This window comes from Sorghum bicolor, chromosome 3 (assembly GCF_000003195.3).
Source record: "Sorghum bicolor cultivar BTx623 chromosome 3, Sorghum_bicolor_NCBIv3, whole genome shotgun sequence".
NCBI lineage: Eukaryota > Viridiplantae > Streptophyta > Magnoliopsida > Poales > Poaceae > Sorghum > Sorghum bicolor.
In genome coordinates, this window is record NC_012872.2 from 67,566,505 (window position 1) to 67,583,040 (window position 16,536).

At 46.2% G+C, this 16,536-nt stretch overlaps 2 protein-coding genes and 1 long non-coding RNA gene across 3 annotated transcripts; 2 read left to right on the forward strand and 1 right to left on the reverse strand.

The window, feature by feature from the left end:
- Positions 450-2,489, reverse strand: LOC110433554. Its single transcript, XR_002451035.1, has 2 exons — positions 1,493-2,489; positions 450-734 (listed from the first exon to the last, which is right to left on the reverse strand). It is a non-coding gene; the product is annotated as an uncharacterized LOC110433554 (long non-coding RNA).
- Positions 6,145-8,919, forward strand: LOC8058914 (laccase-6). Its single transcript, XM_021455748.1, has 3 exons — positions 6,145-6,741; positions 6,866-7,843; positions 8,656-8,919. Exons 1-3 carry the CDS (start codon positions 6,354-6,356, stop codon positions 8,778-8,780), a joined length of 1,491 nt encoding a protein of 496 aa, XP_021311423.1. The 5' UTR covers positions 6,145-6,353; the 3' UTR covers positions 8,781-8,919.
- On the forward strand, positions 11,899-15,996 carry LOC8060099 (laccase-7). The gene is made up of 6 exons (XM_002456595.2): positions 11,899-12,162; positions 12,670-12,821; positions 13,638-13,882; positions 14,053-14,175; positions 14,291-15,193; positions 15,305-15,996. Exons 1-6 carry the CDS (start codon positions 12,073-12,075, stop codon positions 15,739-15,741), a joined length of 1,950 nt encoding a protein of 649 aa, XP_002456640.1. The 5' UTR covers positions 11,899-12,072; the 3' UTR covers positions 15,742-15,996.

Consider the following 16,536-nt stretch of genomic DNA (forward strand, 5'->3'; position numbering starts at 1 on the left):
TAGCTTAGCTTTAATTACTTGACTTAGGGTACTCACAATGCAGACTCTATCATGGAGTCTAAAGTTATTTATTACCTCGAACAATGTGGACTTGGAGTCTAAATAAGACTTGGAGTCTTATTTTTTTCTACCTCTTTCTTCAATAAATATGCTGCCACATCAGCAAAATATCATAAATAATATGTAATTAATTGTCTTGGACTCTATGATAGAGTCTTGCATTGAGAGTGCCTTATAGTTAAGTTGCTGGATGTGTGAATGAGTGATTCACGTAGAGCTACCACCAGTCTGTCACCGCGTTAAATGGTTTCTACTTTCTACGTTAAATACATGTTTCCATCACATGTTATGAACACTTCGTAGTTGGTAGTCCGTAAAAATGTCTCGCACTCGTTCTACGTACGCACCAAAGTAACCACCAGCTGTAAATGGGTTCAAGGTCACAGATATTCTTCAAAATTTTGTTTTGTTCTGCTCTGATCCTTTTCAGTATTAGTAGTTTAGTACCATGGCGACATGTGAATATATATAGGATTCCTTCTCAAAGTAAAATGACAGCTAACACTGCGACTCTACAAGATAATGCCAGTTTACGACCATTCTATGGTAGTAATACATACAACAGAACTAGAAATAGAACTGTCAAACATTTAGGTTTTGAAACATATTGTTACTTCTCATACAGATCGGTTCTTTACAAGGTGAGTCGAATAGTCTGTTCAAACCGAAGAAACCTGTAAAAGGTCGCTCAACAAATAAGTTTCCTGAAAAAACTTGAATTGGTGCAACGATTTGGATATTTTACTGGACTGACTTACTCTACATCTATGACAAATCATTGACGTCGCACTGAAATTTTGTTTTCGTTTTGAGTTAATCTTGGTAAATAAACTCTACACTTTGCGACATAAAGTACAAGCTCACATTGGGATTATTGCAGGTTACTGTGAGTACTAGTAGAACTGCAGTATTTTGTGCAAAAGTGTGAATATAGAGATACAGCATCATAAGCTCAAAGTCAGTCATACTAAGCTACAGGACATGGAAAGTAATGTCACATTGCTAGCAGATACAAAAAAAATTTCAATTATCCCTTGCACACTTTAGTTCACATTTACTTAAAAACGCTATATCCACCAAAATAATATTATTCTATTTTTAAGCAAAAAAATATATTAAAACTCGACACAATATATTCCCAAATTACATGCAAAAAAATCTTAAACAAAAAAGTTGTGATATTCTATCCAGATGAACAGAGCCACATGAACACCGCAGCTAGCAATGTAGCCATTATTATGAATCTAACGATCAACTAAAAATATTGGATATGCCGAAAGATCTAATGCTCTCTGCTAACTAGTCCAAAATGCATGTAAATCAATAAAAGAACACCGACAATTTGCATCGTACTTATAGACGGCTAGGAAAACAATTAACTAGTACTACCCAGTAAACCATAGCGAGCAGAATACAGATATATTATCTATACCTATTTATAAAGAGCCAAAATTTCAGTCTGACAATACAATTTTTTCTGCCACCATGTCCGATCTCTCCGCCGAGTTCAAATCCAGTTCACGTATATAGAATTCTTTAAGTCATCCAGTCTAGGACAATCCAAATCCAGTCCGCCACTATTCCGTATAGGACAATCCAAATCCAGTCCGTATAAGTATATATAGAATTCTTGTCCAAATCCAAATAGGACTGCATATATTTTAACGAAATCATAAAGTATTTCCACAAGAACAAGAACACAACTTGGAAGACAGCAAAACAGGGAGAGAAAGGATCCAAGATACAGTTCAAGATACAGAAAAATAAAGTGACCATTCCAATCAGTAAACCACCGAGAGAAGATTAAAAAGAAATCTAAAAGAATATGCAAGACAAAAACTGAAATCTCTAGAAGAACATACCGTGGAAGCCAGAGCGAAAGAAATGAATTCACAACCTATCATGTTTGTCTCCCATGAATCCATTCACAACCAAAAGAAATCACCTGTCAATCAAACCAAAAACAAAGAGCGAAACAAATGGATTCACAGCCTATCTTGTTTGTCTCCCATGAATCCATCTACAACCAAAAGAAATCACCCATCAAATCGAACCAAAAACAAAGAAACTAGATAAGAACGCTCCCATGAATTGATCAAGAAACAAAGAAATCAATTAAGAAGGCAGCAAATCTGTAGATACGATGTAGATCCGCTCCTGCTGCATCTGGCGGCAGCGGCCCTCCTGCTTCAGCGTCTTCTTGGGTAGGAGACTAGGGACGGGCAGCAGCATCGATTGGACAGGGCTCGCGGAGGCCGACGAATCGGAGGAGATGGAGCAACGGAGGGAGCAAACGAGCACAGGGCGCCGCATCCTCGAGTCGCGCGGCGAGACGCATCCACACCATGCTTGTGGAGAAATGGGTCTGCAAGCCATCAGGCTGAGGGTCGGGTGAAGGTTGGGTTTGGGTGTATGGATAAGATTTTGGATGGACGGATGGATGGAGTACTCATGGACAGCCCCCCGGTAGAGCTAATTATGTCTTGTTCAGTTCACCAAAAACAAAAAGCGTTTTAAGATTCCTCGTCATACCGAATTTTGCGGCATATGTATGTAGCATTAAATATAGATAAAAACAAAAACTAATTGTACTCCTGTAAATTATGAGATAAATCTTTTGAGCATAGGTAGTCTATGATTGGATAATAATTATCAAATAAAAATAAAAATACTACAGTGTACCAAACTAAAAAATTTTGCGAACTAAACAAGGCCTTAATTAGGGCTCCACGGGGAACGGGTACGGGAACGCTTTGGTCCCGTTTAATTTTCTATGAACTGTTCCTATCCACGTCTCCTAACATGAAATTCCTCACGAGAAAATAGAGATCGAGGCCCATTGTCATCTTTAATCTGTCTGCAAGGGCCAACATAAGAACAACTCGTCACGGATTATTAAATTGTTGAACTACTAATCATCCACCTAGAGATCTTAAATCCCGTTGCAACGCACGGACATTTTTACTAGTTATCTCCAATTCTTGATTTCTTCTCCGCGTCCACCGACAATCAGGTCGACCTATATAGCTCAACAATTCAGACATTTCAAGAAGAAGAATCGGTTGCTACGCTAACGGCTCACGCTATGTAGTAGGTGCAAGATGATGTGCGATTTGCTACGTGTTGGACTTTGTGGTTGCTTTCTTTGCTATTTTTTTTCGAGACTTGTGGTTGTTTTCTAATGCCAACAACCATTGACACGACGGAAATTACTTGCCTAGTGGGTAAATAAAACAACACAGGACCTACATTTTCTCTATCAACGACGTTTCTTTCACCTTCCTTCACCTCCCAGATCGAGCAAGTACCGTCGCAAAAAAAAAAAAAAAAAAAAACATGATGTCTGATCACCGGCTCTTTCATTGACTTCCAACCACATGCATGCACACGCCACTAGCACTATACGCTAGCAGTAGCAGGCAACACAAATCAAGCTCTCCATACCCTCAAGGTGATTTATACAGTGATGATCTCTCACAAGCTAAACTGACACGTTCTTTGTAGCCACTAAGATTACGCGTGTAGCACCGATTATTCCCTGGTAGGCAAGTCGCGGAGCAGGTAACTGGAGATATCGACGGATTTTCGGTGTGGCTTGCTGCAAATCAGCTAGTGGCAACGTTCTGGCAAATTATTCAGACTCAGTCACTCAGAAAAGCAACTAATAAAAAGCTTGTAACTTTTCCAAACGATAGATATGGAGCAACCTTCCCTACTCCGGCCTCGGACTTCTAGATCGAGAAAATTAATGCTTAAAGCAGGATAAAGCGCATGCAAATGTAAAAGCTTCAGATACGTGTACAATTTGATGCATGCGTGGATCGAGGTTGTTCAAAATGAACACAAAAATTCTCCTGGTATTCTAGGTTTACGTGAAGTTAACGATGCATGAACGAGGGGTGATTCGCGTGCAAAGTGCTTACCAGTCTCAGTCATCTGCGTTAAGTGACAGCAGCCAAGGAGTCGTTAGTACCGAGACACAGACACACGCAGTAGGTAGCCTTTACAAATGTGTTGCACTCACGTACGTACGCACGCAGTCACCACCACTAGCTGTAAATGATTGTTGTAAATACTTGCATGTTCTGTCGTTCTGGTCATTTTCGGTGTTAGGAGTACCATGGTGACATGCGAAGAACAGAGGATTGGTTAGTTCCTTCTCGAAGCAAAATGACAACTGGCCGGCTTACGCCTATGGTTGCCAATTGCCACAGCGACGACACTACTGCCTATTGAAAAATCATGGGAAATAAATCTTTTGCTGCAGTTTTAACGGATATATGCACACCTAATGTCCTGCATTGCATATAGTTTAGCGTTTATTGGTTGAAAGCTAGCATAGGTTTTTTTTTATGTGTATCTATAGGTCAGGTGTTTACAAAGTGAGCCAAATATTCCGTTCAAACCGAACAAACCATAGAAAAAGTCACTCAACAAACCAGTGGTGAAACTATAGCAAATTAAAGAAGGTACACTTAGCTTGTGGGTACATAGACAATTTTTATTTTGGGATGCATATATAGTAAAATTTTAAACTTAATCACTGTTTTTATAATTTTTAGGGATGCATTGTGTATGTAGCTTCGCCACTGCAACAAACCCCAGACAGCCTAAGCTGCGGTGGGGAGCGCTGCTCACATGTGTAATTGGACGTTGCATATTATTGTTATTATTATTAATCAAAGCCGATTTACCGGATCTTTCCAGAAAAGAGTTATTCCGATCTATAAAGAACTTGGACAGGCCAGTGGATATTTCTTCTGAAGACTGTTTGACTGTACATCTAGTATGGCCAATCAATAATGATGCCACTGAAATTTTGTTTACGTTTTGAGTTAATGCTATAACTCTACACTTTGCGATACAATATCATATACAAGCCTGTCACTGTCGTTGGTTACAGGTTGCTGATAGCTGGAGTATTATTTGATTTTTTGGGGTAAAGTGTGAAGATACAGATACCATCATCTGAAGCTCAAAGTCTAGTCGTAGAAACTAATAGTCATGATCGATCCATGTCAACTAAACCGGCAAATTAAAGTCTAGGAAGTAGTTCATGGCACCAGAAATATATGTGCTCCAAAAGTGAGAATTAGTAAAAAGTATGATTCGGGTCCAGGGAAGTAAGCAAAGCACAAGGCATCATGTCATGCAGGTCAAGACTAGGAAGTAATTCAAGAGTAGTTGTTTATCATCAGAACAATCTTAGGGTGGCATCATCACGGTGACAATTGCCGCAAGTTGACTAAGCTTGGAGATAGCAGCAGTCATGCTGGGGCTAAGCACATATGAATGGCAATTTTTTCCCAGTAACCGGTAACAGAAAAATCACGCGCGAGCTAGAGAAAACAACCCCAGACCCTGACGACTGTGTCAACTCGGGCATGTATAAAATGCATTTGGATTGCATATTTGCACTGGCAATCATCTGTAGTTACTTATTAGCTAGCCAGATAGTACCTTTTAGTTTTCCATGCACGTCTTGGAGCTGAGCGAAGTCTAGACAACAGCAACTCATTATTGAGTATATACTTGCTGCTGCCTTGCAAAGCTCCAATTCTCCAGCATGCCGCGCTCTTGGATGATCCTACTGTTAGCTGTGTGTTCTGCTGCAGCCCTTGCTCAAGCTGCTACTGTGGAGCATACCTTCAATGTATTGATCTTCCACTCTCGTCACAGTTTTCGTTTTCAATTTATTAGACCCTCTCGCAGTTAGTTTAGCAGTTGCATGAATCCAACTCTCTCTTACGGCGTATATGAGCATTATTCCTAGCATCCTAGCTCTGCACCAGCCACCAGACACATATCAAAGTTTCAGTCTTTCAGAGAAAGTGAAGGGGCTATTTCCCTTTGCAGAATTCTAGGCATCCAGTTCTCTGTATCTAGAGTTCCAGACAAGTTGTGTCAGTTTTGTTGATCAATGTTTTAACCTAGCGTTTTCTTTTTTGCGAAATCTTTAATTAACCTAGAATTCAACAATCATATACTACATGTATCCCATATATATAACACAGTATACATCCTTCAAAATTTCAGGTGGCTACATTATCCTGGCCGTGCATCTGCCAACCGGGGAATATAAGCATCACCGCCGTGGACGGAGTACCCGGTCCCGTGATCCAAGCCAACGAAGGTGACACCGTGGTGGTCCACGTCATCAACGACTCTCCACACGACATCACAGTCCACTGGTACGCACGTAACAACTGAACAGCTAGCCATGTCCGGCCACAATTTCCACAAAAACGATCACTGCTTTCCGCCGCCCGAATCCTCAGCTAGCTGCCGGCCGGATGGTTCATTCTCGGCACCATCGTCATGCACGCAGGCACGGCGTCTTCCAGCGAGGCACGCCGTGGGCGGACGGCCCGTCGATGGTGACGCAGTGCCCCATCTGCCCGGGCCACCGCTACACGTACAGGTTCAACATCACCGGGCAGGAGGGCACGCTGTGGTGGCACGCGCACAGCTCCTTCCTCCGCGCCACCGTGTACGGCGCCCTCATCATCCGCCCGAGGAGCGGCAACTCCTACCCCTTCCCGGCGCCGGCCGAGGAGAAGACCGTCCTTCTTGGCGAGTGGTGGAACGCCGAGACCGTCGCTGCCAACGCATCAGTCGCCGACGCGTACACCATCAATGGAAGGCCCGGGGATTCCTACAGCTGCGAGACGGCGGCGAAGCGTAAGTGCCGGCCGGCCGGGCGCTAATCTTCGTCGTCGTACACCTGTGACAGGGTGTCTGCGCGTTGTGTTCATCATCAGGCGAGTTCACTGAGAGCACGTACACATTTGGTTGCACGCTGCAGGAATCGAAAAGTTCGAGGTGCGTGGCAACTCCACCTACTTGCTGCGGATCATCAACGCCGCGCTCAACACGGCGTTCTTCTTCAGGGTGGCCGGGCACACGTTCACCGTCGTCGCGGCGGACGCCAGCTACACCACGCGGTACGAGACGGACGTGATCGTCGTCGCGCCGGGGCAGACCGTCGACGCGCTCATGGCGGCCGACGCGTCCCCCGGCCGCTACTACATGGCAATCTCCTCGTACCAGAGCGCGGTTCCCCTGCGCCCAGGGAGTTACAACAGCAACATCACCACGGCCGTCGTGGAGTACATCGGAGCGGCGTCGGGCGGGAAGCAGCAGCAGGCGCTGCCCGAGATGCCGGAGCAGAACGACACGGCCACGGCCAACCGGTTCTACACCAGCTTGACGGCGCTCGTCCGCCCAGGCAGGCGGACCGTCCCGCTCGCCGTCGACACCCGCATGTTCGTCACGGTCGGGCTCGGTTTCTCCTCCTGTGACCAGGCTTCGTGCCCGGTTGTCGCGAGCATGAACAACCAGTCTTTCAAGCTCCCAGACCCAGAGGCCATGTCGATGCTCGACGCGCGGTACCGGAACACGCCGGGCGGCGTGTACACAAGGGACTTCCCCGACCAGCCACCCGTGGCATTCGACTACACGAACGAGACGAACCGGTTGCTGCTGGGCGGCGTCGCCGCGGCGCTGCTGTTCCCCGGGGAGGCGTCGACGAAGGTGAGGACGCTGGCGTACAACGCAACGGTGGAGATGGTGCTGCAGAACACGGCGCTGGTGGGGCGCGAGAGCCACCCGATGCACCTGCACGGGTTCAACTTCTTCGTGCTCGCGCAGGGGTTCGGCAACTACGACGACGGCGGAACGGCCGGGGAGCGTCAGTTCAACCTCGTGAACCCGCAGGAGCGGAACACCATCGCGGTGCCGACCGGCGGGTGGGCCGTGATCCGCTTCGTCGCTGATAACCCAGGTAAAATAAAACCCATCTCGTTCGGTGCTTCAAATTTCAACTGAGATTTGCACGTATATGTGTTTTATGATGATGTTGGGATAAGGGGTAATTTAAATTTGACTAAAAAACATCGTTGCATGGCAGCAACTGAGTTGATGTAACACTTGTGTACAAAGGAGTCGTGTTAACACCTCACGCTGACATCAGAATTCAGACACAAATCTCGTGATTAGCTTTAAACAATGATGAAATTTATGCTTTTATGGAGCACGCAGGTCCGTTAAAAAAAAAGGAAGAAACAGGGAGTGGGTTGGGCAACTGTTGTATTGGGTTGGGCGGCGGCGGCGGCGGCGGCCCACTAACGTAGGATAAGGTAGAAGAGAATTTGGGCCTACAGCTAGACTGGTCCACCCAAGGATGATGTGAACTGTAGAAGGCGCAATCACATTTGTTTTCTTTTTCCTTTTGGATTAGATAGAATCATGTTTACTGGTCCACCCCAAGGATGATGATGTGTACTCCTAGGCTCCTAGCTATGCTTTTGCCACGTCAAGAAATTCTTAATTTTTGTTCCAAGAATGTTATCTCATACGTATACATATAATGTGTGTGTAGTTTTTGGACTTCGGAAGGACGAATATATATATATATATATATATATATATATATATATATATATATATATATATATATATATATATATATATATATATATATATATATATATATATATATATATATATATATATATATATATATATATATATATATATATATATATATATACGGAAATACTGAAAGGGTACAAATCTTGGTGTATACTTGTGCAGGAATGTGGTTCATGCACTGCCACATCGACGCTCACCTTACGATCGGCCTGGCGATGGTGTTCGAGGTGGAGGACGGGCCCAGCACAAAGTTGCCTGCGCCGCCGCCGGACCTCCCGCAGTGCTGAGGCTGTTCCGGCGTGTTCGTGTGCCGTGTACGTTTCATCAGCCATTGCATGGAACCAGCTGGCGATGGGACCACGCGGATACAGCCAACAAAAGTGAATGTTTCGGACGAGAAGAATGCAAGCTGTACATTTTGATTATTAGGCCTTGTTTAGTTCCGAAAAGATTTCGGATTTCGGCACTGTAGCATTTTCGTTTGTTTGTAACAAATATTATCCAATTATGGACTAACTAGGATCAAAAGATTCGTCTCGCGATTTCCAACTAAACTGTGTAATTAGTTTTTGCTTTCGTCTATATTCAATGGTTCATGCATGTGCCGCAAGATTCGATGTGACGGGGAATCTTGAAAACTTTTTGCTTTTTGGGGTGAACTAAACAAGGCCTGTTTTCTAAACAATGGATTCATGCGTGTGTTGTTGATCTATTTGAGTTTGCGATTGTTCCTGTTCGGGTGATGAAAGTGTAAACAACACCCGCTGCCATGTTCTTTGCGGTTGCACCACCTGTTTTCTGTTAATAATTACATGCAATCCCTGATTGAATTTGGACCTGAAATATTTAATTTGAGAGCGGTTTCAGTTGCAAGCCGCCAGACCCTTACATTTGAAGCTATTGCATGTTCTCTGGTTGTAGCTATGTAAACAGTGCGATATTTAGTCCGTACCGATTTCGGACTTATACTTTTAAAAAACTAATCAAACTAATCCCTACCGATTCAGACCCGCTACCATTTTAGAACCCTAAACTTAAAAAAACTAACTAAATGAGTTCCAAATAACTCTAAATAGATCAACAACACATGGATAATATTTAATTAAAAAAATACTAGTTTCATATCTAGAGGTTAAGAAATTTTGTGTATTTTTAGAGATTACCCATTTTTTTTTTAAGAATTAAAAATCAGAGGAGCAAATTTGTTTGGGTTTGTAGTTTAAAGTTAACAGTCTGTCGTGCAAATTGAGGTTGAAAAATGGTACTATTAGTGAATGGTGGAAATCATACTAAGGCAATAGTTAGAGGATGCAAATTGAGTTCTATGTTGAACATTAGAGTTAATCAAGAGCTAAAGATTTAGAGATTTTGATCCCTTCCTCAATTCGACTGAGAAATTTGGCCTCTAGTTGGATCAGAACCAGATCATGTCCCAAGTTTGGCTGAGTGAGTGTTTTGTCCTTGAACTTTCCACATCATTTTCGCCAAAATCTCTAGCGAACGTATTGTCCTTCATGATTTTGGCGTGCATTAGACTTACTCGTAAGTACCAAGGGCTTGCTTGGTTAGCTTCTAATTTTTGTTCAACCAAAATTATAGCAAGCCAAAACTTAGGCTCGCCGAAATCAAAGCTTGCTAAAGTTAGGAAAAAACATTGGTTTACATTTGATTGAGTGATGTAATAATAAATTTTTCTCTCATGCAATTTATTAAGAAGTTTGTAGATATATACTTGCCAAAACTTTGGCTATTAGTATGCCAATTTATTTATTTATTTATTTTGCAACAAACCAATTGGTTTGGTTTGCCATGATTTTGGTTGGTAAGAATTGAAACCAATCAAGCAGGGCCTGAGTTGACAATTCCTGAAGGAACAAGATGTGACAAATAAAAAAGGAACAAAATGTGACATTTCTTGACACGGACGGCGCCTTGTACTGAACTCAAGGTTGCCATACCGCATCGCCAGCGCATACATACATACATACATACATACATACAGTATATTTTTTTTAGAGAATAAAGCATACTCCTACATAAATACATACATATAGTTGTAGTATTTTATTTTTTTGAAAAAGAGCAAAGTGCATCTGACTGTTTCTTCTTCAGGCAACCGTACAGGGTGGACCGGCGCTCTGTGCGGCTGTGCGCAGCCGCCGTCAGGGTTGGTGCACCGGGACTGCCCGGGAAGAGGACGCCGCCGTCGTACAGCTGTCCTTTCACGATTCGGGGGCTAGTACACTCTGGATCCTCTCGGTTTCTCCCCCTCTCGGACGCATACGCACGGGCAAACGGGTATCCCGATCCCCACAGGGAAGGGCGGAAGGCTGGACTTTGTGCTGAATTCTCGCCCGTATGCTTAGACATCAGGGCGTTATCCCGTGAAGATAGACTTTCCCCGATCCACCACGACACATGATTTTCAGGTCATTTTTCCTCCTTTTGGTGCCATCTCGTGCGGTACAGATGTACACCTCTCTTGTTTGCTATTGGCCCGTGATGCGTGACTGTAATCACAACACAACTTCTTCTTCAGCGGAGCAGAGCAGGGGAGAGATTCTTTGCTTCACAAGGTCTAACTGTGATAACCTCTTTTAATCTGCCTCTGCCTGCCGCCCTTTTGTTCACCGACTCCATAGTCCATACTCCATATAGTACATAAATATACACCACCTTCAGCTGGCCTAGTGTACAACTACTGTGTTGTTGGCTACTAGTATATCTTTGATTGACAGCACATCAATGCCAAATGTCCAATGAATCCAAACCTGTCCGACCAAATGTGCAGGACTAATCGAATTCTTTTTGGAGTAAACTATTGTCTTGATAATAGCTAAGCTCCACGTTTGGAGCTTCATATCACAGGCTAGGTAGGGTTACCTGGTTCAGCTTCGTTCAGAGCTGCTTTTCTTGACCGGAAAGGCGATTTGGAGTCATGCGATTAGCTATTCTTGCAATAATGGCCCTCCCTACCCTAATTGTTTTCCTACAATATGCTGCCTCCCTGATTGCAAAACCAAGTTCATACGCTAACCATGACAGTTTGTCAGAAAACTAAATTTCCGTTTGTGTGCAGAGGTAAAACACCTGATTGCCTCTGATGAAAACGCCACCGCGACGTGTCAGCAAATCTAGCCAGGAAACAGAATTCGACCCTGTTCCATTGGATTGGCCACGGATTTGATACTGCAAACAGAGCTACCATGAACAGGCTAACGGTCAGACCAGTGGACGATGTGGCATTGATTTCCCTGTCATTTCGATCAGGCCGTCGCATAAAATAATTCGGGGGCACTAACACCTCACTTAACAGAAGCGCGTGCGTGTGTGTGAGAGAAGCCAGCCATAGCCAGCCAAGCTTTATGTCGCGGTCACGGAAATTGGCCATATATACGGGAATCCTATCCAAGTCATTCCTCCAGAACTCACCGAAAGCCCTCGGTTGTATATATACTTATCGTGTTCCTTTTGATCGCGCTACACATGTCGCACACACTAGGATAGCTTTGCCTGCCTCTGCTTCGTCTTCCTCCCTTCTCTGACTCCGCCGGACTCTGCTCGACCTTTTTCCCATCCATGGTGCAGCTTTTGCTGGCGCTCGCGCTCGCGATTCTTCTCGTCGGAGTACCGGTGGCGGATGCGGCGACGGCGAAATACACGTTCACAGTACTCTCTCTCTCTCTCTCTCTCTCTCTCTCTCTCTCTCTCTCTCTCTGTTTCTCCCTTTGATCGCCATGCATTCGAGTTATATTCGATCAGTCTCAGTTTCATCTGGTAGAGTTTAGAAACTGAAGCTTTTGACAAGAACAGTAGACCAACTTGTCTCAGTCAGTTCTCAGCTGTGCTTCCATGAAAGTACAAGCTGTTAGGCGCGTGAGGTACGCTCTAGCTAGCTTATCATGGATTCAGCATCAGGTTAGTTAGGCCTTTTGCATGCCTGACAAAAATGGAGAAATCGTGCATCTAAAACTCTGAACTCGCTGGTTGTTGGGAGAGTTCAGTTGCTAGGATTTGATGGAACATCCTTATCTGCAATGCACAGCACAGCCAGCGGTCCCTAGGCTAGCTCTGCGAACGACGACATGCTTAGCTTTCCTTTTCGAGGACACGCAATTTTGCGCGTGTTTTATTAAAACGGTATGTATGTATGCTTATCTGTAATGCTGTTATTAGGTGGGGAGCATGCAAATCAATCAGCTATGCAGCAGCACCAGCATTATTGCGGTGAATGGGCAGCTGCCGGGCCCGTCGATAGAAGTGAACGAAGGTGATGATGTCGTCGTCAAAGTCGTCAACAATTCACCATACAATATAACCATCCACTGGTAACTTCCTATACTTCAACTCGAGAAGCTTCTTCTTCGTCTTCTTCTTCTCCTTCTTCGTCTTCGTTGTCGAAAGACAGCAGTGCAGGCCTGCACATGAATTTCAAGTTTTTAAATTAAAAAAATGAAAAGACAACTTTGGTTTATTTTGTCACAAAAAGACAGCATTACAGTTGCTTTGAGTTCTCTGCTCTGTTAGAGAAATCAATCAAAGTCGCCTGTGACATCAAAGACATGTACAAGATGCCGTAAGGAACCTGCCATCCCAGCGTTTTATTGGGTCATGGGTGTGATGGTTTTGATAGGTTTATCTGATTTTTCTTAGCCTCCATCCGGAGGCCGAAAGTGATAGCCTCTGAATAGGACATCCTACCTGTCGAAACATAGCCTGCAACTGTACGGATGATCATCCCAATATTCGCCAAGTGTAAAAATGATACGGTCTATCTTTTTTTTAACATGATACGGTGTATCTTTACAACAGAATGCATCCAAAAAGCACACGAAAAAGTGAGACGTGGAGTGCCATAGAAACTCCACTTAGGACACTCAAGAGTGGCTTAACGTCAGAATCACCCAGAAACGTAATGAAGGTTAATCTTGACTGTTACTTATAGTAATTATGAGCACCTCCACTAATAAGAGAAGAATTTGCATGGTTTTCAAACTGTCTTTTGCACTTGAAAGATACAGCTATGGTCTACTCGGTGCACTTGGACAGTAACGGCACCACACCACTTGAGTCTGAAACTTTGAATCCATCAGTCTTGTAGTACTCGCAGAGTGTGGCCTAACCCTTGCTGGGAGAATTGACAGGCATGGTGTGCTCCAGCTCATGACGCCGTGGGCGGACGGGCCGAGCATGGTGACGCAGTGCCCCATCCAGCCCAGCAGCTCCTACACGTACCGGTTCAGCGTCCCGGGGCAGGAGGGCACGCTGTGGTGGCACGCCCACTCCTCCTTCCTCCGCGCCACGGTGTACGGCGCCTTCATCATCCGGCCCAGGCGCGGCAACGCCTACCCCTTCCCGGCGCCGGACAAGGAGGTCCCCATCGTGCTCGGTAACCGCCCGCTGCCGCGCTCTACTGTGTTCTGGACGGCCGCTTGGCTTGGCACTGCCAGCCGCGCGCGCCGCTCTCGTGCATATCTGATAGATAGCTCGTTGGTGATCGAGGACACATAAAGATGAATCTGACGTTTCTTGGTCTCTGGATGAGGTTGTCTTGAACAGGCGAGTGGTGGAACCGCAATGTGGTCGACGTCGAGAGCGACGCCATCTTGGCCGGTCAGCTTCCCACCCAGTCCGACGCGTTCACAGTTAACGGCAAAACCGGCCTGCTGTACCAGTGCGCAAGTACGTGTTCACCGCGTCATCGAACACTTGGTGGAATTGTAAATTGCATTCAGTGACAGAGATTGGGTAATAATTTAGTTAATTAATTATTACTGCTTCATTTGATTTGGTATAGATGAGACGTTCACGGCGGTGGTGGAGCCCAACACGAGGGTGCTGCTCCGGGTCATCAACGCCGGCCTCAACTCGCACCTCTTCTTCAAGGTGGCCGGCCACAACTTCACCGTCGTCGCCGTGGACGCCGGCTACACCGCCAACCTGAACACGGACACGCTCGTGCTCGCGCCTGGCCAGACCGTGGACGCGCTGGTGACCACCAACGCCGCGCCCGGGAGCTACTACATGGCGGTGCTGGCGCACGACACCATGAGCCCGCTGACGTTCGCCGCGTCGGACACAACCACGGCCACCGCCATCTTCCAGTACAACGGCACGTCCACCAACCCGCCCGCGATGCCCACCATGCCGTCCAGCTCCGACGCCGGGACGGCCAACGCCTTCTACTTTGGGCTGAGGGGCCTGGGCACGCCCGCGGTGCCGTCGCCGGTGGACGTGAGCATGACCATCGAGCTAGGGCTCGGCCAGCTGCCCTGCGACCCGTCGCAGACGAGGTGCAACGGGACCGCCGCCGCCGCGGCGATGAACGGCGTCTCGTTCCGCCTCCCGTCCCCCGAGACGTCTCTCCTGGGGGCGCACGTGGACGGCGTGACGGGGGTCTTCACGGCAGACTTCCCGGACGGCCCGCCGCCAAGCGGCACGGCGATGTCGGTGGGGACCAAGTTGAAGAAGCTCAGCTACAACTCGGTGGTGGAGATCGTGCTGCAGAACCCGGCGGCCGTCCCGACGGAGAACCACCCGATCCACCTCCACGGCTTCAACTTCTTCGTGCTGGCGCAGGGGATGGGCAGCTTCACGCCGGGCAGCGTGGCCTACAACCTCGTGGACCCGGTGGCCCGCAACACCATCGCCGTGCCCGGCGGTGGCTGGGCCGTCATCCGGTTCGTCGCCAACAATCCAGGTAGGAATATACTCCCTTCTTCTCTAGATTCAGCCCATAGGATACGTGGGCCTAGGCCTACTTCTACATTTTGGGCCTAACGAGTGGGCTGAAACTTTGAACTCAACGCAGGGATGTGGTTCTTTCACTGCCACCTGGACCCGCACGTGCCCATGGGCCTGGGCATGGTGTTCCAGGTGGAGAGCGGGACGACGCCCGGCTCGACGCTCCCTACGCCGCCGGGGGATTGGGTGGGAGTATGCGACGCGCAGCACTACGCGGCCGCGGCGGCGGTAGCGGCAGCGCCGGTGCCAGTCCCTGCCCCGGCCCAAGCCCCAACACTAGCGCCGGCACCAGCAGAATCGCCACGGACGGCGGGATCGCCGCGGCAATCTCCGCGCGCGGTGGACCACAAACCGTCGCCCAACCTTCCTCAGCACAAGGAGCACACGGGTACCTCCGGCTCCTCCAATTCCGCTGCAGGACCTGGACGGAGATCAACCGGGAACCTCGCTTGTTTCTTGTGTTATGTTCTTCTTCTCTTTGTTCTTCATGAACACATGGCCTAGTTCATGTGAAGCTTAGGCGTGATAGTGATACCCACTCAAAATATACAGTTTTGTTCGTTCGTGTAAGTAAATGTGATAATTGTTTTTCGTTTTTCATTTTTTATACATGTGTATATGGATTTATATCCTGATGTAATTGTGTGACCTTTTCCTTCACCTCCATAGGGGAAGTTGTGCATAGCAAAGTTCAGGCTTCAGATTGATTGACTGTGTATTCCTGACACAAGCATAAACGTACTGAAGTTTACGATTACAGATGGCAACTTTTTGTTTTGTTTTGTTTTGTTTTGTTTTACGTTCCAACAACTTGATTGCGCCAGCTGTGGATTGCTAAACATGCATACGTACTTGGCCTAGCAAGAGCCTGAAGGACAACAGTCACCGAAGGACCTAGTCGACTGACGACATTCTTGCCCAGTCGCAATTCATTTGAATTTTTTGGTTAAAAGTGTCAATCATACTTACCATTGTCAATGCTGCGTAGCTTATGTTCAATTAATGGCCCTGGTCACTTCATTTTGTGGGTATAATTTACAATTTGTCGTTAGCAGAGCAACGTAAGCATGATTGTTTCAGTATGATGGAGTCTAGCTATACAGAAACAGACCACTTCTTTTGCACAAAGAAAAAAGAGAAATAATCCACCGAGATCACCATTAATCCTACGCCGGACACCAGAAATGCCAGAGGTTGACTTCGTAGAAGATGATGGTTGTCAACTGAACAGAACCAACAGCATCATGCTCCTGATCCTGATCTGTTGAAATTGAATTCACAAGCAACTGCACCCAGTCG

What these genes read in the sequence shown, in the direction of transcription:
- LOC8060099 (XM_002456595.2), top strand. Translation starts at nt 12,073, where the DNA reads ATGGTGCAGCTTTTGCTGGCGCTCGCGCTCGCGATTCTTCTCGTCGGA. An exon ending in TACAATATAACCATCCACTG is followed by an intron (nt 12,822 to 13,637) that starts GTAACTTCCTAT and finishes GAGAATTGACAG; the next exon opens with GCATGGTGTGCTCCAGCTCA. An exon ending in CCTGCTGTACCAGTGCGCAA is followed by an intron (nt 14,176 to 14,290) that starts GTACGTGTTCAC and finishes GATTTGGTATAG; the next exon opens with ATGAGACGTTCACGGCGGTG.
- LOC8058914 (XM_021455748.1), top strand. Translation starts at nt 6,354, where the DNA reads ATGGTTCATTCTCGGCACCATCGTCATGCACGCAGGCACGGCGTCTTC. An exon ending in CTGCGAGACGGCGGCGAAGC is followed by an intron (nt 6,742 to 6,865) that starts GTAAGTGCCGGC and finishes TGCACGCTGCAG; the next exon opens with GAATCGAAAAGTTCGAGGTG. An exon ending in CTTCGTCGCTGATAACCCAG is followed by an intron (nt 7,844 to 8,655) that starts GTAAAATAAAAC and finishes ATACTTGTGCAG; the next exon opens with GAATGTGGTTCATGCACTGC.